General features: G+C 38.0%; 2 protein-coding genes across 2 annotated transcripts; one reads left to right on the top strand and one right to left on the bottom strand.

Moving 5' to 3' along the window:
• The first annotated feature begins 3,477 nt into the window (after positions 1–3,477).
• LOC5571761 (peptidyl-prolyl cis-trans isomerase CWC27 homolog) lies at positions 3,478–5,547 on the top strand. The gene is made up of 3 exons (XM_001659842.2): positions 3,478–3,665; positions 3,727–4,573; positions 4,799–5,547. Exons 1-3 carry the CDS (start codon positions 3,624–3,626, stop codon positions 5,398–5,400), a joined length of 1,491 nt encoding a protein of 496 aa, XP_001659892.2. The 5' UTR covers positions 3,478–3,623; the 3' UTR covers positions 5,401–5,547.
• A 13,196-nt stretch (positions 5,548–18,743) lies between these two features.
• LOC5571760 (N-acetylneuraminate lyase B) lies at positions 18,744–20,512 on the bottom strand. The gene is made up of 5 exons (XM_001659844.2): positions 20,260–20,512; positions 20,001–20,200; positions 19,557–19,948; positions 19,181–19,489; positions 18,744–19,124 (listed from the first exon to the last, which is right to left on the bottom strand). Exons 2-5 carry the CDS (start codon positions 20,060–20,062, stop codon positions 19,039–19,041), a joined length of 849 nt encoding a protein of 282 aa, XP_001659894.2. The 5' UTR covers positions 20,063–20,200; positions 20,260–20,512; the 3' UTR covers positions 18,744–19,038.
• Positions 20,513–22,122: the final 1,610 nt, after the last annotated feature.

Genomic DNA, 22,122 nt, shown 5'->3' with positions numbered 1-22,122 from the left:
TCAAATTTTACATATCTCGATTGAACGACGGTTGATGAATAGCAGTGGGCACAAATTTGGTGGTAATGGCTCATAGGAGATCTGACTGTATTCAAAGAAGAAAACTTAGACCTGGAAAACGGGGCGGTGATTCGGTCTGCGGTGTTCAAGGAATGTGGATAAGGGGGCCGTCCATCAATTATGTAAGCTATTATGGGGGTAAAGTGGGAGGTTTGTAAAATAATTTTATTTATTTTTAAAAATATGTATACATAATTACAAAAGGTATAATGAACTACAAAATTGCATTCCTGATCGATTACAATAGAATTCTTGTATTCAACAGCTATCGTTATACTTTAAACTAATGTAGTAAGCATCATTAACACCGGTTGGTTGCCACAAACTGTATGATTTTCTACTAAAAATATTCTTAACAGATACTCTTACAGTTCTATTTGTCGGTATTACCTTATGACTATTCAGATATCTATTGAATTCAATTGACTGCAAGGTTTGAATTATAAAACAACAATCTTCTTCTGTAAGATTGACCCTAATAATGGCTTTTATAATACCATATTCATCATTGTTACATGAATTATATTTAGCTATCAGTCCTGGGCGAAAGCTTGTACCATTAATGAGCAGATGATTGATACTTATAATAGTTTCAGGGAAGTCAAACAAAAGCATTTTATAATCAAGACTACTTTTTTGTGATGATGTAGCAGATTTGATAATCAATTTGAGAGTGTTGTAATTATGATCAATTATAGCGTTGACTTGCTTCAAGTTTAACCTTTTCATTAAACTGAAAGTTATGTTCTGGAAGTTATTACATGTTTTAGACTCCGATTTAGAAATTTTGAACTTTGCTTCAAACTGTAAGCAATTCATTTTACTTATCGGGCCACTTTGGCGTATCACTTCGGGATAATGAGAGATATGATGTATTTTGTTAATGGGATGTTTGTGAGGAAAACTATGCTTGAAGTTATCATGGAAGTTTTTGATCGTGGATTCTAAATTTTTAATATTATCATTACTCAGCACTGTCGAAAATGAATAATAAGTGATCGTTAGTAAATCAGCAATGATTTCCCGAAAATGTCCATGGCTGTCCAGAACATCTGCTATTATAAATGGCAATGCTCTCAGCAATAGCCATGTTTGTGACGCAGATTGACTTATTGAGTTTCCACTTGATTTTAGTCCTTTTGCAGTAAAGTTTCCTATTGGGCGATCCTTGGATTCTACCTCCCCGTAGTTAAATGACGTAATCCTGTTGTTTAGCTCAAATTCTGTAAACTTCTTTTGGTTAAGCAAAGAATTTAATATTTCTTCAATAACCATTCCGGCAATGCCTTCCAAAATATCATGCATGGGATCAAAACTGACATAATCTGCAAAATGAAAATATTTCAAATCGTTTAGCACTGTCTCTCTTTGTAAGCCACATTTTGAACTAGTTGTTCTTCCATCATGTAGTGCTTTCAAATCTGCTTCTATGCTATCTCGAGTTCTTGCTTGATATTCTGCTCCAAATTTACCGTTGTGGAAAGCTTCTCTACTTATATAACAAGCTCGACAAAAAATTTTGGACTGTGGTGGCATCAACTCCAAAATCTCATGAATGGCCAAAGTGTCTCCTAACACATGAACTACTGTGGCATGTAACGTGTAATTTTCATGTTCGTTCAAACGTAGCGTGACTCCTTCATCTGATTCTAATGCACTCAAATCTTCCATGAGAGGTTGTAATATTTTTTTGAAGCCATATTTTTTTAAAATATTCGATTTTACGACAAGGACGGTATACACCCGATCTAGTGAAGAATTGATTCGGTCGTCGAAGTTCTGCACTTTAAAACTAATGGTTGTAACTTTCTGCTTACCTTTTCGCGAGCCTAACGGGTTGCAATGTTCAACGTCGTCAATATGCATAGACAGACGTACCGCATATGGATTCCTTTGTATAAAATCATTTGTACGATAAAGCATTCCATCCTTGAAGCTGCATATGTTACCTACTGCGCACTCCTTTTCCTCAAGAATCATTTTTCTAGCTGAACTGTCCTGCAATACTAAACCTAGAATATCTTTGATGGAGATGTAGTGCATCACATCTTTCTGTTTGCTAATCTGTTTCGTCGCCCTAAATCTGTTTCTACCTCTATCGCCTTTAACATGGATTCGCGTCACTTTTTGTATTTTACGCCGACCAAGCACATATTCTCTTGATTCTGGAATGCTGTGTTTAGTAATTCCACAAAGATACGCAAGATTATCAGCTGGCGTTTGGACTTCGACAAACGGATTGGTGATTTCCAAATTATTTATCATTTTTACTAAATTTTCATTATTCACGGAAATATTTGAATCGTCAATGAAATTCTTGACAACGCTCATGGCATACTGTTGATATCCTTTGAGCATATCCGTGCATTGCTGAACGAAAAATTGAATTTTTGTTTCCGGTAAACCAACATCACATCGTAGTTTGGTTACCGACTGAGATGCTTGGCTGAACAGAACATCCTTAGATAACGAGGGCATATGAAAAAACGGGTTCGTTATGCTTTCATTGCCATCTTCCAAAGTTGATTCAACATCCATGGGCTCAGATTGAGGTTCTGGAAACACATCCAATTGAGGTTCCAAATTTACACCATCTTCTGGCTTACATCCAAGAATGTGCCGCTTAAAATTCCAAAACGTTGATTGCCAAACACCACAAGTTTTACATATGAATGGCACAACATTTTTACGGCTGGTGTTGAGGTTATGGATATGCTTGATGTGTTGTTTCAATTCGTTTAAATCTGTTTCTTCGATGAAGCTACAGCCATCAACTGGGCAAGGGAAACCTTATACAACATTGATTTATAAGGCGATCAGTTTTTTGTTGAACAGATAACATTAAAAATATTTACCCATCAGCTTTTGATACGATGCTGCGTCCAGCTTCTTTTTAAGTTCCTCCATTTTTTTTCGGCCGGAGATCTGAAAAAACAAGAAATTAGGCATAATTAAAATACAATTGTATAATTTCTATATAAACATGGTATTCGTGAACAACATTTTACTTACTTGCGGGTACTTGGCGTCCTGTAAGATATTATTAAAATCAATTTTATCACCAGCAAATTGATCTTCCGCACGCTTCACACACCTCGATAAGTGGCTCTTCCACGTCACGCAGAAAGGATTTTTCGACTCCAACTATTTTTTCACCCATTAATGAGTTAAATTTTACCCGTTTTTACACGGTATGCGAGTTACAATGAGTATTTTTTTACCCATGTCATGACTGTGAAATTCCCCCATTTTATGACAGATCTGATAGCTATTCGATAATGGGTATTTTTTTACCCATTAAAGGGTATTCGCAAACCACCGTGTAGGCTTTTATTCAAGCACTCGCTTGATATTAATTTTGTGTTGGGTGGTTATCTTTTTCAGTTTACCTAACTGTTTGGTACCGTTTCAATTTGTTTTGACACCAAGTTAGTCGACAAAACAAAAACAGTGGCTGATGCTGTTGTTCGATTTCACATTCAAATTTTTTCCCAAAATTTTACAACATAAACGCAAGAAAAGCAGTATTGGTATTCAGTGTTACTAATAGCATTTAGTGCAAAATGAGTAACATTTACATTCAGGAACCGCCGACATCCGGAAAGGTAAACTTCAATCCCCTTTCGTTGCCACTCCGTTCAAGCCTGTTTTCCGTACCATTTGTAGGTCCTACTCAAAACCACAGTCGGTGACATCGATATCGAACTGTGGTCCCGCGAGTGTCCGCTGGCATGTCGGAACTTTATCCAGCTGTGCATGGAAGGGTACTACAATGGGACGCTGTTTCACCGAGTTGTGCGCGGATTCATTGTCCAAGGTGGCGATCCCAACGGAGACGGAACCGGCGGAGAATCGATTTACGGTCACCCGTTCCGCGATGAGTTCCACTCGAGATTGCGGTTTATGCGGCGAGGATTGGTAGCAATGGCCAATTCCGGAAAGAACGACAATGGGTCGCAGTTTTTCTTCACCATGGGCGCCACACCGGAACTGCAGAATATGCACACGTTGTTTGGGAAAGTGGCTGGCGACACGATTTATAATATGCTGAAGTTGGAGGAGGGCGAGATTTACGAGAATGAGCGACCGCATTTCCCACACAAAATCTTGAAGGCGGAGATTTTGAGCAACCCCTTTCCGGATATTGTGCCAAGAGTGCTGAAGGCCAAAAAGTCTGGTGAAGAGAAACAAAAGAAAAAGAAGGAAAAGGGCGTCAAGAACTTCGGGTTGCTGTCGTTTGGTGACGAGGCAGAAGAGGAGGAACAGGAGACGACGGAGTTTGTGCAACGGAACTTTGCCGGAAAGGGAAAGAGTTCGCATGACGTGTTGGATGATCCGCGATTGAGCAAGCAAGCGGTGAAAGTAGTGGAGGGGAGCGAGGAGAAAAACAAAACTCGGAAAGACTCGAGCTCCGATTCGGAAGATGAAGAATCAAAATCAAAGACATCTGGTCGTGATAAGCAACTTGTTCTACAGGAAGCCACAAGCGTCCGGGAAAAGTTGAAGAAAAGAAGTAAGTAATGCAAAAAACGGAACATGTGGCCACCATAGTAGAGGCACGTACTAGTGGTAATTTTTCTGAAAGATTTATGCTTTTGAAGTCACTTTTAAGTAACTATTTGGATCATTTTATTCACTATTGTTTTGCTAGTTGACGGCTACCAGTCGTGGTATTTGGCTTTGAGGCATAGACTAATTTGTTTTGTTTTTTTTTTTTTTTATTTCCAATCCACTATAGACAAAGAAGAACCCAAACCCCAGTCCTCATCCGATTCAGATTCAGATTTCGGCTTGGAGAGTGAACGGAAAAAGGTAAAACAAGAGCAAGCGGCGAAAATACGAGAGGAAATCAGTAAGCTTAAAAAAGACTATCAATCGGACAAGAAGAAAGAACGACATCAGGAAGAGGTGGTCGTGAAAAAGAAGGAAGCTAAAAATGAAGTTATGAAGGAATTCTTGTCTGTTCAAGAACAATACTCCGAGAAAAAGAAACAGGTGCCCAAAAAGGGCAGTTCGAGGGAAAATTTCACTCTCCAATTACTGGAAAAGTTCAAAAGCAAATTGCACAACATCAAAGACGCGGCTGACGACGAGGAGGCCAGTGGAAGCAAGGAGGAAACCAACGAGGAGGAAGACATCAAGGGAGATAACTGGCTATCGCATCGGTTACAGTTCGAGAAGAACGATCCCATTTTGGCAAAGGATGCCGCAACGAAGGACGACGATTGGTACGACGTTTACGATCCGAGAAATCCGTTGAACAAACGGAAACGTGGCGAAAAATCGAGCGGAAGGATAAACCTAAGAAGTAAGCCTGGTAAGTATTTGTTTTATGTTTAGTTTATTCATTTTAATCTATGTGTGACAAAAATATCTATGCTAAATAATTGAAAACCACGAGCAGTAATATATTAGCATGGAACGCAAAAGAAATTCCTCGAGCAGTTGATGAATAAGTTAAAATATTGCAGCATATAAAATGTATATGCCGTCAAAAAAAATCTTACTAATATATACGATTACATATTCTTTTCGACTAGCGAGATACAAACTACAGCGAAAATGTGGGCGCAATTTGGAATGTTTGAAACCGATTTTTCTCTTAATCTACCCAATCGCAAAAAGAATCGTTCAAACGGCCAACTTTTGCAGCGTGGACAGAAGCGAATTCACGTCGCTGTCGATTTCGCTTTTGATGTTCAGATTCTCCACCTGGTCCACGATGGCGTCGAAATCGATACTCCGGCCCTTGATGCGACTGAGCTGCTCCTCGAACTCCTCCAGCATTTCTTCCAGCCGGCGTTGGTACAGATGTCCCGCTTCGCTCGGATCCACATACAGCAGACTTCCGCCTCGCACTTGCTGCTTGAAAACCTCGAAAATCATCTCGCATACCTTTACCACATTGTTGCGATGCGTGTGGATGTCGCTCTTGGTCAATTTCTGCATCTTGGATATGATTCTGTCCGACAGTCTCAGCTTCCCGATGGAAATTTCCAGGGCAATCAATCCATTTGAATCCTTCAGCGTTACATTGGTGCCATACTTGAGCAGCAAATCAATGATCGCGATATTCTCCGTACAGGAAGCCAAATGCAATGGGGTGTTCTCGTTCAAGTCTCGTATGTTAGGATTGGCCCCGTTCTCCAGTAGCACTCGAACAGTGTCCGTAAAACCTCGACTACAGGCAATGTGTAAGGCCGAGCGATTGAAGGTCGGTTCTCGCGTATTCGGACTGAATCCCTTGTCGATCATATTCTGCAGCAGTTCCGTATTATTAACCATCGCAGCGTTCAAGAACTGAGAAACCAACGCCGCCCTTGGACGGTTTGCGCTATACGGAGAGCTTCGGCTTGTTTTGGACCGCTCCAATCGCACTTTCCAACCATGACGGCTGCGTTCCAGATTTTCGGCCACTCGAACCGCTTCTCGCCATTGGTCTTCCGGAGGACCCGGGGGTGAAGGAGTTGCTTCCCGCACTGTTTCCGCCTCGTCCTGGGTACTGGATTTGGGAGTGGACGGCTCCGATTCCTGCATTTTGCAGGCAAACTAACTGAAACAAAGATTTCCCGTAAAGCGAAGGAAATCGATTGTTTCCAGCTGGTTGGCAAAACAAAACAAAGCGAAGATTGTTTTGACGAGAACTGTCAAAGTTCGGGCCGTCACGAGTTTGAAGGGGTGTCGTGAAATAATCGATTCAACAAAAATCGATTATTTCGGCAACGTACGGAGCAAATTCGCGATCCGGTCAACAGGGATCGTTCAAATATTACGTAACGCAACAGGGGGAGGGAGGGGGTCTAGCATAGTGTTACCACAGACAAACAGACGCCACACTCTCATCATTGTCCATCGACCACCTTTTTAACGATCGATTCAAAAATATGGTAGGTGGCCAATCCGCCACCCGCAGTGCTCGCATCGTTTTCGTTCGTGTTTGACGTTTACACGCTACCGCCATCTGTTGGCCTGTCGGCCAAACACACCGATTTCAGCATTGGGCGTACACAGAGGCGCGGCCACGTTCGAAACCATGGGTAGGACAAAGTTTCGCAAATATTTTGTGCACAGTGAATCAAAGAACAATTTTAACCCTGGACTAGAAATTAAAAGTTACTATATTTAGGGGCTCTCCAGGAATTTCATCAGAAATTTATTCAAGTGTTTGCCCGAATGTTCAGATATTGCATCGGAAATTTCTAAAGGAGTTCATTTAGTGATTACTTCCAAAGAAAATTCCTTCAAGACTTTTTAACAATACCTCAAATTCAACCTGATTTTTTCCAAGGAAAACCATAGAAATGGAATTTCTTCAAAGATTGTTTCTGAAACCATCTGAATTCCGTCAAAAATTCTTTGAGAAATTTTTCCCTGGGACATTTTCTAAGGCTCCCGGCCAAAACACCCTCTAAAATTCAATCAATAATTTCTCCAGAAAATCCTAGGCATTTTCTTTAAAATTGTCTATCAGGATTTATAAAAAAAAAAAACAAAGACAAAATAAAACGATTTTAACGAGGGATTTCTCTAAAGATACCTTCAGCAATTGATCCAAAGTTTCCTTCTAAGATTTTTACAGAGATTCCTCAAGTTGTTCGTTGAGATTTTCTCAAATATGTCTCAAGTAAAAAGAAAATCCGAAATTCTTCCAGGAATGGCTCCAGGGAAATGCCAAGATTTTTTTCTTAAAAATAAATCCGTAAGGTATTTCCAAAGAAAATTCTAGAGTACCCGTTGATAAAACTAGGGTAAATTTTTTAGTCACTCCTTTGAGGAAGTTTTTAAAAGAATCCTTGATAATTTGCAAAGATAACTAAAATAATGAATCGAATTTCTGGATTGTATCCCACATAATTTCTGAAGAAATTTCTCGAAAAACATTGGAAAAAATCTCTATAAAAATTTGTTTCGGAATGATCGGAGGATTTACTGGAAAAAAAAAATCTGTAGTATAAACTGGTGGTGATAAATTTTTGAAGATTACATGAGAATTTTTTGAGATACTTTTTAAGTAATGTTATGTAAAACTGCAGGAGTCATACTTGGATGAAATGCTGAAAAAATCCCTTGACACAATAGATTTGTCCGAAGAATCCCTCAAGGAATTTTGAATTTCTGGGAGGATGGATTTTTGATGGAATCCACATAAACATTTGAAGAAATTCTTGCAGGGATTCTTGTAAAAAAAAACTCTTAAGCTATTTTATCTGAACACTCTGAAATAAACCTTTGTGAATTTCCTCGGAAGAAATTTTGTAGAAGTTTTTTTAAAACATCTCCATGAGTAACAACTGGAGAATTTGATTTAAGGAGTTGTGAATAATATCTGGAGGAAATTCTAAGATAGTTTGGAAAACAAATTTTAAATGAGGAAATTACTGAAAGTAGTAGCTTTTGATTTTTCAAAGATTTTTGGAGCGAATTTTGTAGAAATACTTCTAAGCATCCTTTAACATATCGCTGGAAGAGTTAATGGGAGAATTGGTAGAGAAATCTTTGCAAGAATTTCTTAAAAGAACCCTGTAGGAGAAAGTATTTCAAATAAAATCACTATGATAATTCCTGAAGCTTTTCCTCGGGGAATCTGAGACAAATTTCTTGAAGAGGCTCTTGAACCCATTATATTCTCTTAAGGTTCATTTGGAGCTTGTACAATTATGCATCAGGACCCAATACAAGCAAAATAAGGAATAAAAATGCTTTTTTGACTAAAAAAAATAAAAATATAAACTTTTTAGAAACTTGCATTGAAATAGAGACCAAGTATCTGTAACTAAACCTACTACAAATCCTGTCGTTTGTATCTTTCATTGGATCAAGTTTTGTTATCATTCATATTGAAAAATATTTATATCTTTTATATGTTTATCCTTTTTATGCCAATCTTATTAAACAAATTTGACAAAAATAGGCCAAAAAGCTTGCCTTTACAACCAGTGAGGTTATTCTAATTTCCTCATATATTTTTAGATAACAAATGGTTGGACAGCAAACATTCTGTGAATTTGTGTACCGCCGTGCGGGGTGACATTGGGCCTAGGGGGTGACTTTGACCGCCTCTTTCGATGCTTCTCATGGCTATTAGGTACGCCAAAAAACTAATCTATGACCATCTATTGACTATTTGTAACGCATTCTTGAAGCTTGACACATTGTTTTCATTATTCTGGCATTAGCTTGCTGTAAACATATTGGCCCAAAGTCACCCTTATGGACCAATGTCACCCCGCACGACGGTAGTTATTATTTCTTTGCACTGAAGTTTTTTTTTTGTTGAATCGTGGGTAGGACAATCCTTTGACTGTCCTACCCAGGTGTTTTGTGCGTAGTACATGTCCTACCTGTCCTACCCACTTCCCGCGCCACTGGGCGTACATGTCCTCGTGACTATGATTTTGACCGAGATTTGTTCTAAGTGTTACGTCTGTTTGTCTGTGGTGTTACCGTCCATACAAAAAAATAAAATTTTCCATACAAAAGCTGTTACGTGGGGGAGGGAGGGGGTCTATAATTGGTAAATTTTGCGTTACGTAATATTTGAATGAACCCCATGGAACTTATCCACGGTCTTCTTTTATCCTCAACTTTCTTTTTCTTTTCTGCTCTAAATAGAGCTTAGTGACATTTGAACACACGTAGACTAGCATACGCTCGTCATACACAGTTTGTTTTTGTTTTCCTCAAAGAAACTTGCACATGCTTTCCAGACTCATCAAAATGCATATGGAAGTATTACACAATTTGAGAAATTTACACCCGGTTTCTGGGTGTTTCTCGAGACTGAGTGCATATTGTTTTCCTCTAAGGTTCACAAATACATCTACACTAGGGCACCCATACCACCGGGCGTGATAACCACTATGCGGGCAATGGACCAGTGCACGAGTTCACTAATTTGACGTTCGAGCGGTGCTGAATTCACTTGTTTCCATGGTCACGTAAATAACACGGCACCGCTCAAACGTCAACGAGTGAACGCTTGCATTGGTCCATGTTTACATTAAATGACATCCGGACCAACATCCGGACAACGAATGTTCACCGGATGAACATGAAGTGGATGAATGCACAACGAATTGTTCAAACACGGCCCGCAGTAAAAGGTTTTCTTCCCAGTGGAAGAAGCAGCGTGACGTCATTGTAAATTAGTTCATTGGGCGGTATGGGGCTCTGCACTGTTTTAATTATGTATGGGATTTTGACGTTTACTGGCCTTGTTGTTTACTAATTTCATGGTAGAGTGAAAGAGAGAAGATGATTTTTGTGCAGAGCCCCATGAATAAATGTAGTATTAGCGCATTTGCTCAAAAGGATACGCGGCGTTCCCAGAGGGAAAGGAACAACCGCGGCTCCCTTTAGGGCTTGTTCACAAATATCATAACGCTGAAGGGGGTGGGTGGGTGTCCTGAGATTGTGACAACTTAAATATATACATTTTTTAGAAGATCAATACAAAAAGCGTTAAGAGGGGATGGGTGGGTGCTAAAAATGGTCATTTTTGGATTTATGAAATTTGTGAATAAACCCTTATACTTCATTCTTAAGGGAGATAACATTGCGGAGTTTCATCAAACGCGGTTGTTCTTTTCCTGGACCATTCGCCGCGTGGAATTTTGGGCAAATGCGAGATTTTGGAAACTTTACAACAGCCCGCGGACTAGTCAGTAGAGTTATTCACGATAGGGTTCATTCACAAAACGCCGAAAATGGCCATTTTTGATATTTCTACACCCTTGTAACGATTTTTGTATGAATATTCAACGAATTTTGTATGAGTTGTAACATTTTGAGAACACCCATCCACCCCCTTCAGCTTTATGAAATTTGTGAACCAGCCCATAGTAAATGCTACATGTTGAACAAGAGTGGAACATGTTTGTGTCATTTTATTATGAATCCGGTAGAAATAAGGACAAACATTTTTTTTTCTCAATCTCCAAGCTACTGGTAGTTAGCTTCAGATGTTGCTAGTCATGCTTTGAGATTGTTGAATTGAACGGAAAAATTTAAATTTGAGTAAAAATCATGGGAAAATAATATAAGTTTTGATATTGTGAAATCCAGTCTGCGGAACGGAATGGCCACATCTTGAAGGCCACCGTCAGCACTCACCTGCCTGCAGCTGCTACAAATGTACTATTTGTGGGATTTTACCAACCAAACTTACATGAAATGCTTCAAAGTACTTTTGACTAATTTTATTTTACATTAAGGATAATAATTTTAAATACAGTCGCCTCTCCACATCTCGATATCGTAGGGACCATCGAGATAGGGAGATATCAAGACATAGAAAAAAAATTAAACGAAAACTAGATTTAAAATCACTCCGTTACTAGGAAAACTCAAAACAAACAGATGTCATTTTGTCTTCGCAAATTGTTTTGAATCTCTAAAATTTAGTCTAGTAACCTTTGATAACATTGCGGAACACGTTTTTGTCTCAAGCACCAAAATACCGCTATTCACTCAATTAAGGGTTGCTGAATCCATTGCCGTTTTCAAAATTATCATAGCACGTCTAGTTTTTGAGATATTAGCTGTTGAAAATGCAAAAATTGACTATTTTGGCCAATTTGCATGCAAGTTCCCCAGCTTGTAAGGCAATTTATTAGCTTAGTTTGACACAGAATTCAAACTTTATGTGTATAACAATACTTATCGGCAAAGTTTATAATATTTTCGATGCGGAAAAGTTATTTTTCAATGGTTTAAAAAAGTATTGTATTTTCCCATATAAGAGAAACGACGAATTTTGTATGGAGAAAGCAAGCATGTCGAAAAAATCGGTGTAATCCAAATTTAATCGCGCAATTTCAATCAAATTTAATCCAAAATGAAAGTTTAAGTGCAAAATAGCATCCTTAGTGGATTAGATCACAAAAAAGCTTGATAAATTATACTTTAAATTTAATGTAAACACCAATAAAACCAGTGTTTTATACAACTTTGGTGACCTGTAGCTAAAAATTGTGACGTGCTGGAACATTTCTTAAAAAGGGCATCAAATTCAGCAACCCCAAATCTACTCGAGACACATAATTTGATCCTTGAGACACGTAAAAATGTCGTTTTTGTTCCGCTGTGTAATCAGCATATCGACATAAGGAGAGAAAATTGGGAACGAAAATCGTATCGAGATAGGGAGATATCGAGATATGGAGAGTGAAAATGTATGCAGAGTGAAGGGACCGGAAAAGTCATCGACATAGGGAGAAATATCGAGATGTAGAACATCGAGATGTAGAGAGTCGACTGTAATATGATATTTTTTTCCTCTCACACGTCTTGATCGCTTTTCAGCAGCAGCTTACTTACATTTGTTATTCGGTTGCTAGCGCCATAACAACAATTCTATTTTTTCTTTGTCAAAATATAATATACTGCTTCACGTCGAAAAATGGGTTAAGGTGACACATCTCGGAATCCAAACATGGCAGGTACAATGGCCGGCTTGTGCCCCTACTCACGATTTCAAAGGCACTTATCTGTTGAAATAATGAACGTATAAGGTCAATCTTCTTATTTTAAGCTTTCTGCTAGTGCACTGTAGTTTGATGCCTATTTCGCGATATTTGTGCCTTCAAAGTTTTGGTACATTATTGAATTATGATTCCAAGCTGTTTCACCTTAACCAACGTGCGAAGTTCGATTTTGACCAACTTCGCCACGTCGCGACTCGCTTCGCTATAGTGCGCATCTATGCCCTTCGCCGTGTGCATTATGCGTATTATAGAGAATCGAGTTGCGACGCGGCTAAGTTGGTCAAAAATCAAACTTCGCATGTTGGTTAACCCGTTTTTCAACGAATAGCAGTATATTACTTTGACATCATTTGTGACACGTTTTTCGATGAATGTTCATGAAGCTAACAAAGGCCGATCGATAAATCATGATCGAACGAAATTTAGTATTATTTCGTTAAAGATTTATATTGTATATACTCGATAAAGGACGGTACTCATAAATATTTATAGATTGATGAATATACGCAACGAATTTAACTGCAAAAAACAAACGACATATATTATTGAATAACAATATTTAAAGTGGTGGTCCGGGTGCATATACAAAAATGGATCATGTGGATCATCCTCTTAATCTCAAAATTTCCGTAGGCCTTGTTCAAAATAAAAATTCGTTGTCATTATTATGGTGATGAATAATTAAATCAATTGTTCGATTTTGACAACATGAAAATTTTCGTCATGTTGCCAAAAACGAACAGGCACTGTTATACTCTCAGGCACTATTCAAAACCAGTAAAGTGTTTCAACTTATTTTTATTCCCATTAAAAAGGGTAAAAAGACTCAAGGCGATTGCTGCTATGTGTAAGTATTGGAAGCGATGCGAAATAATAGACAAGATTAACACGTTATAAAACAAATTCAGAGCAAAATATAGAAACATATTGTTTAAATTTTCATGGATGGGATTTTGTTGGACGGTTTGCCTTAGTTTTAGTATTTTAACAGAGGTCTACAAGCAAACTGCCACGAATACCAACGCACGATCAATCTTACACAAGTCGATTTTCTCAGAATAAAAACGTATCGATGTTTGTATGACGTTATTTGAGTTTTCGGTCAACTTCAGTCCAACAAGAGAGTGAATGGTCGGCAGCAATTTTGTTTATATTTGCTTTCTCCCAGCAAACAAAAGCAATGTTGTCACAGTTCACACAGCAAACAAAGAAAATTTTGTCAACATTGCACTACTAAGCAGGCAATTGGATTGGTCTATAAGGGTTTTAAGGATCATGAATCTATCATTCAATCTTTAAAAAATTCGAACCAGTTTCATAGTTTGAATTTAATGAGTCCTTTATAAGAACTCTTTCATAGAATTCCAAATTGCAAGAGCATGTCCTGCAGGACAATGATAGATTTTTATGAACATGTTTTGAATGCCAATTTGTGTATTGTTGTACAACACACAAACAATTCGAAGAGCTGTATTTTAATTGGTGGTGAGATGTATAGAATTTGTATTTTGCATGGATTGTCCCTCAACTTACCAGATATTAGTGCCAACAGTAGCAAAAAAATGTTAACTCCTATAAAAGTAAAGATATTTGTCATGGTTGCATTTGCCCTTTGAAAAATCATAGCTCAAGTGTCAAGTGTCTTCTACAAAACTATTTATTATTATTTTTTACACTTTTTTACCTAACATTTCAAGGAATCAACAACACATCGTATTATATTTTCAAAATGTACACACTTAATTGTTAAATTTGGTTTCGGTAAAACAAATTAACGAACTCGGCCGGTAAATCGTATTTTAACTGAAATCTCGTTGAAATTTGACACTTGATCCGAATTGACAGATGTGAAGTGCCGAAAATCGATTATTTATATTAATTACCGAAATTCGGTATTTCAAATTGCCACAGTATTCGGCAAACGAATTAGTTTACCGGGATTCGGAAAAGTGGATCTGTCAAATCTTTCAAACACGTGCGATCGAAAGGAAAAGTGCAAAAGTGTCTTTGGAAGCTGGGCTCTTCATGTAAGTTATTGGAAGCGAATTTTTATTTCTGTTGTCCGTTTTTCACTAAAATTCAATTGATTAAGCAAACATTTTCGATTATACTTTTCATTTCAGACACAACTATATTCGGAGCGGTCAAGAACAACTAAAATGTATAAAAAACACGAGGGAAAATGTTTCAGTGGTGTTTGTTAGATTTTTGATGTGAGGTGCGTCGATTCAACATCAATTAAATATTGTTTTATTTTGCAAAAAACTCAAATAAATTTTCTTAATTTTAAATGTTAAAATCTTGTTTTCTTCTGCTATTTTTATCTGATTCAGTGAAATAAAAAAAAAAACATTACTGAATTTCGGTTAAAATATACCGGAATTTTCGGCAAAGCGTTGCCGATCTGCTCAGCAAATTTTGACAGCTGGGTAAGTGTTCCGTTTTGCAGTCTGTTCGGCATTTTGAACTTTTACCGATATTTTTGCCGAGATCTCAGCTGTTGGGTTCTCGGCAAAAAGTTTTGCCGGCCTCGGCGAAATAAATTAAGTGTGTATGTATGAGAAAATGTCGATATTTGTATTGTTACGTTACTTAACGACCCATACATTATATTGGAAAAACCTCATATACCATACAGTGAACTGTTCAAAACAACATATTGTACTGTTATTTAATTGTCATTTTACAATATACTGTGTTGTATTTCCAATCTTCTGAATGGTACTGTTGCAATACGTTATATTGCTTTTGTATTGTATTTTTTATCCAGGGCTTCTGGCTTATAAAATTTAAAAAACGATGACGGTCACTTTCCTGTTCATACAGTTTAAAACTGGCTCATGCTAGTTAGAACCTTATCCAGAATGTAAACTGTAGAAGTTATAAGGGTTTTTTTTGTATTCAATAGTATATTTTTATTTCTGAGGCCCTCACAAGACTGTGGCCCCGAGGCCATACATCCAGTGTTGATCAGACTCATTTCCCCGAAATTCGAATTGTGAAGCCATGTACTGTTATAACTGTGCGTTGTATTCCTGAGATGGAGGGGGAGGTGGTTGGGCTTGAGTGTTGCACATGGGATCCGACAGTTTCGATCTCGGTGGGCCGCAATTCAAGTTTCGGTGAAATGATTCGCACTCACTCACTCGCTCATTTCATTTCACCGAAACTTGAATTGTGGCTCTCTGGGATCAAAATTGATCGATTTTGTGTGCAGTACTCAAGCTTGACCATCTGCTTTTCTATCTTAGGCGGATAGAGCATGGCTGTAGTAGTTCGTGGCTTCGTAGTTCGGAAAATCTTATTTTCGGGGAAATGAGTCTGAACAACACTGCATACATCTGTAAATCCGACCCTGATAGATGTAATAAACTATAGAGGAAGAATGTCGCTGGCGTCGCTGCCAAAAAAAACATCTTTTGCTGGCGAAGATAGGCAGGGCTATAAATGTCAACACGAAAATGCAGTTTGACAGTTTGATCCGAGTGAGATCAGAGAAAATATTAGCGACATCCGTCTTCTACAGTTTTATATATCTATTGAAAGCATATAGCAAGTCAATTTCAGAATGCTTCTAAACATTATTGTGTATTTGTTCCACTACTGGACTGCGAAGTACGGCCTTATAAGTGCGAAAATGTGAAAAAAAAATGCGGGATTACATTGAATAATGTTGGTGTCTTCAGAGCACTTATTCTCTGATTTGCGATGAATAAGTCCCCCGAAAACACCTACCTGATTAGATGCCATTGTGCACATTCATTAGCGTTTCCACACTTGTAAAAACAAATTGAAAATATTTAAGCCTCCAAGCATGCAATCAGTTATTTTATTGCGACGCTTGTTCGATTGCGGAACATTAAACAAAACTTCGATATATTATCACACTCTCTGTTCCTGACGTATTCGGAACGTGTTATAAAAAAAATATACAACAAATCAATAATGAGAAATTGTTCTTTTATTATTGTATATTTCTTTCACTACTGGACTGCAAAGTGCGTATTCATAAGTGCGAAAACGCAAATAAAAGTGCGGGATTGCATCGAATCATGTTGGTGTCTTCAGAGCACTTATTCGTTGGACTGTGAGGAACAACCCCGCTGAAGACACCGACTTGATTTGCTGTAATCGCGCATTTGTATTAGAATTTCCGCACTTGTAAAAACTTCTGCGATAGTCCAGTGGTGAAAGAAATGCGCAATACACGTTTCGAATAATTGCACACACACTTTAAACCAATCTTTTACTTTATTGTTTTGCCATCATATAAATAACACAATTTTTGCTTATACACTATTACATCTCTCTCGTCCCTCGCCATGGGCCTGGTCAGCATTAAAACAGAAGTTTTCTTCCGAACGGGCAAAAAAAGTCCGTTTCATTATTTTGTCAAATATGATAAGCAGACGTTCTTATTGTTCTTAATTTGTTGATCAATCGTAAAAAAACACCCGCTGCGAAATTTGACGATTCTCACCTCGTTTGATTCGTTTACTGGCGACGATTTTGTCGGTCTGTTTGAAAGTTGGCGGCTCGTTTTGTTGTCCATGAAACAGACAATATAGCCCAAGTAAAAATGGTACATTGATAAAACTCCTCATATCGTTGGTATTTGTTCTACACATTAGATTTTTGCAGTTCTAACTATGTGCGAGATACATAACTAGAGTTCATTCAACAATATATCTGAGTTATGTGTCTGCATTCTTCTTTTTCTTGGCATTAACATCTTCACTGTGACAGAGCCTGCTTCTCAGCTTAGTGTTCTTATGAGCAATTCCACAGTTACAAACTGAGGGCTTTCTTTGCCAAAGTTGCCATTTTCGCATTATCGTGTAGCAGGTATGATGAACTCTATGCCCAGTAGTGTGGGACAAAATTTAAATTCTCGCTCCAGTCCACTTTTTGGATTGCATTTAGGTTCCATAACAACTGTGCAAAATTTCAGCTCGATCGGAGAAACTATATTTTAGCGCCAGCCGTTCAAAGTTTGTATGGAATTTACTATGGGAAAGCTTACTTTTTCAAAGAAAAATCGCCAGAGGTCGCCCATTGACCTCTATAAAAATTCTGAACTCAGAACTCGATAGGTATTTCCACGATGAAGAATTTTGCCGAAGACCGCGAAACAATCCGACACTTGTGGAAAAAGTTTTCCCATAGTAAATCCCTGGGAGGGAGGCACCGATACTACACACGAAATATATGACAACGTTATTTTGAACTGCATGATAACTCCAGCTTGCCAACAACAATCAAGGCAGGCTTCGAGAAAATCGGTAGTTTCCTTTTGTTGTGCACCTTCGATCTTTCCTGACAAACATAAAAAAGGGCCACAGTTTTCTATGCACTAAATATTCATTTTCATTGGACAAAGTAGAACGATGCGTTTTTCAATGCTTTATGTTCAATCAGATTAAATGGTGCTCACGTGACTTTACTTGCGTTGTGTGCATGAATTGATTTTCATTCGATTTTTATCACTTTTGAAGAAATACGAAAATGTGTTTTAATCAGTTACGCGCTTTTTTCATGTTAGTCCAATGTTTGAGATCTGGGCTCACAGTGACAGTTCGTGACAACGGAATGTCGGCTCACTATGACGTACAGAAATTTTGTATTGGTTTCTCCCTCCCAGGTAAATCCCATACAAACTTTGAACGGCTGGCGCTAAAATATAGTTTCTCCGATCGAGCTGAAATTTTGCACAGTTGTTATGGGACCTAAATGCAATCCAAAAAGTGGACTGGAGCGAGAATCTAAATTTTTCATATAACCGTGTCCCAGGCTAATGCCCAGGGAAGTCAAGATCCTGGACCGATCGGGAATAGAACCCAGACACCTTTAGAATGGCTTCGCTTTTTAGCCGCGGACCCTTAACCACTCGGCTAAGGAAGGCCCCAGTCAGCACCCGATAGTGAAAGTGAAATAGCACCCGCTTATCATTGCGTTTGAGCCTTAGGCATCGATAAAAATACAATAATTGATTGTATTGAAGTAAAAAAATGGCATGCCATTTTTGTTTTAAATTTCAATGTGCTGCAATCAGTGGACTTGCAATCAACAGGCATTATAATAAACAAAACTTCAATGAATCAATGTTTAAGGTTAATCAATCTCTTCCATGGAGGAATAATCCAAACATGCTTCTTCATTTCAGCGAAACTGAACGCAGAAATAATAAACCTGTTTTTCTGCAAATAAATACTTATAATTGAATTGTGTGTACGTAAACTACTTTATGAAACTTAATTCTTTTATGACGTTGTATTGAAAAAGCAGGCCTTAAAATTAAATGGAAGATTCTTTAAATTTTTTTGTAGTATAATTTAAAAATCTGAAATTTTCTAGAAATATTTATCGTTATCTATCTACTTTTTTTTAAGTAAATCTGATGTTTCGAAATTCAAGATGGAAGAATGTTTCTCAATTGTTCCTTGCCGCATCCACTTCGAAAGTATGGCAATAATGCGTAAAATTCAAATAGCTTTCAGAAAGTAAGAGGTGCTCGTGTTCCTCCTAAATTTAAATGACAGCCTTCATGGAATGCTTTCTTCATTGCTGTTACCCAGTCGCCTACAAAATACCAAAAATAATGTTTCATCTGTACAAGCATTTGAAATTGTACTTACCATGTTTCATAATATCAGCTATTCTAGTGTTCAATCTCTTTTGCTTTTCACGAGCAGCATCCAACTGTCCGTTGTTTACATCGTTGATTATTTCAAACGAAATTTCCGGGCAAATGTTGAGCGTCGTCATTATGAAAGAATCAAATCCTGCTGCAACTGCACTGCATAGTATTGAATCGGCACCAAGAAAAATGCTTCTTCCTGATTTAAGGCAAGCAGATCCTTGCTCTAGATCTCCACTGGTGTATTTGATACCACGAAAATTTGGAATGGACTGCTCTGCTAAATCAAGAAACGTTGGCATGTGTACTGGAATCAATTTTTGTATCGGGTAAAAAAAATGATTACAAATATGTACTGTTAAGTATGAATTTACCAGTAACATCAGTAAACATCGGAATGTGGTAGTAGAAAAATGGGATGGATGGACAATGAACAGCTACATTTTTTAAATATTCGGTTAGTTTTTCAGGAGACTTCGGTTTAAAATATAATTCTGGAAGGCACAAAACGCCATCCACTTCAAGTTTTTCTGCGTGCTTTGCCATCTCAATCACATCTGGGTAGGGAGCTCCTCCAATCTGTACCATCAATACAATACCGTTCACATCACAAGCTTTCTTCCAAGCCTCTGTTACTTGCTTTCGCTCCCCTACGTTCATCAGCATTCCTTCACCAGAGGTACCATTAACGAGAACCGCTTCAACTTTCTTCTGTTTCAGATATTTTGCATAGGAATCGATGATCTCATAGTTGACGGTTTTTTCACTGAAAAGATAAACTTTAAAGAACTTGTACCCGAAACAGATGTTTGAAATACTTGTCGCTATGATATGCCGTAAATACCGGGGCCATCACACCCTTAAAGGAAAATTGCTTCATGGTTATTTTGTGACTGATTTGTTTTGTAGCAAAGCAACGAATGAACTTCAGAAGCGATAGATTATACCCTGTCACATCTTATCTGCTGAGATGAGGGCTCGTAAATAACAGCTCTATTATTCGTTGAATGCTTTCTACCTGCGAAAGATAAGAATTGCTGCTAGGATGGGTGTGTAAAATTTTAAAGGCTCGTATACATAGCACACATTTTCGTCGACTTTGAGATTGTACACTATCGCGTTTAGTATTAAACAGGGTAATATTTAACTAAAAAACTCCAACTATATTTTTTTTTGTAATTCATTAAGAACGATATTCATATCACCATTTAAATGCCCCTTGAAATTAAACGCTGCTACAATATTGACTTATCCGCATGGATATGATCACTCTCGGACGAATCGAAAGACGGATAGTAACAGAATTACAAAATTTCAGACATATATGATTATTTTCTATCTGCCTCTCTTTTCTTTTGCAGGTAATTTTTATGCTTGTTTATGCTAGCTATTTATCAATTTGCCTAAGTTGAAGCATTGCTATGCTTGAACCAGTCGAAATGACAGTAAAAAAAGTCACAGCAGCATAAAAGAGAAGCAGATAAAAAATAGACTTTAGTAATTTGATGAGTTGTACACTGCGGGCTGTTGTAAAGTCCAAAAAAAAAAATTAAAAATTGAAGCTTGCACCGGTGTTGAAAATGATGTTCCAATTTTATTTTATACCAGTTTTTTGATCTAGAACAAGATTTGAGCTTTGCTTTTCCAAATCTGATTTGACACACGTTTGTTTACCAGTTCGGATTTTTCTCCCTGAGCTTGGTAGTCTAGTAAGTTAGAGTGCAAAAGTTTTCAAGGTGTATCTAACAGGATTTCCACCAGGAATCCCGCCTTGGATTCTACACTCAGGCAAATGGATTATCGAAATGCATAGGAACCACTTATGAAAATTCGCTCTCTGGGGGTTTCTTTCGGGAATTCATCCTGGGATTTGCTGCAGGAATTGAGCTCTCGCCGAGCGGTGTCACGAACACGTGCACAAATTTGCTGGTTGAAAATACTTCCGTTTGATTTTGCTGGGAACAGCTGATCTTTGTTTATATTTTCAACCAGAAATCTTAAAGTAGTGTTGGTGACATGTAACGTGTATGTACACGAGCGCAGAAACCACTATTGCTCCGAGGATATTTCCTCCAGTGGATTTCGTCTAAAAATTCCTCCTTTGTTTTGCTTCTAGAATATCTCCGGGGTTTTGCTCCAGGAATTCCTTCGGGGATTTTGCCCAGGAACTTCTCTGGAGATTTTTATCCTCCGAGGATTTAATTATGAAATTCCTCCAGGCATTTTCTCCAGAAATTCCCTCGGGAATATTTTCACACAATTTATCCGTGAATTTCCTCCAGGATTTTTTTCTGGGGCATTGACTAGCTATTTCTCCCTCGATTTCTCCGAGGATTTTCTGGGAATTACTCCGGGGAAAATTTTCTCTAGGAGTTCCTTCGGGGATTATCTTCAGAAATTCTTCCGGAGAGTTATTTCCAAGAATTCCTCCGGGTATTTTCTCCAAAAAAAATTCGGAGAGTTTTTCTTCCAAGAATTTTTCCGGGGATTTGCCCCAAGAACTGCTCTTAGTATTTTATCCGGGAATTTTTGGGGGATTTCTGAGAATTCCTCCGGAAATTTCGTCCAGGAATTCTTCTGGACATTTCGTCCAGAAATTAATTTTCTTCATAAATTCGGGGATTTTTTCAGAGAATTTATCCGGATAATTTCTCCAGAAATTTCTCACCAAATTTCCTCAAGGGTTTCCTCGGGGAGATCAAAGATTCCTTCTGGTATTTTCTCCTGGAATTTCCAAGTGATTTCTAGCAGCAATTTCTGTGTAGATTTCTTCCAGGAATTTCGTCTAGAAATTCTTCTGGGGATGTTTTTCAGTGAATTCATTCGGAGATTTTCTCCAGGGTTTTCTCTGGGGGTTTGCACAAGGAGTTTCTCCGGTGATTTTCTCCAGAAATTTCTCGGGAATTTCTCCGGGAATCGTCTCCAGGAATTCCTTAGGAG

The sequence above is a fragment of the Aedes aegypti genome, chromosome 2, assembly GCF_002204515.2.
Source record: "Aedes aegypti strain LVP_AGWG chromosome 2, AaegL5.0 Primary Assembly, whole genome shotgun sequence".
Lineage (NCBI taxonomy): Eukaryota > Metazoa > Arthropoda > Insecta > Diptera > Culicidae > Aedes > Aedes aegypti.
The sequence above is the reverse complement of the archived record's forward strand: the minus strand, read 5'-3'. Positions and strand labels throughout refer to the sequence as shown.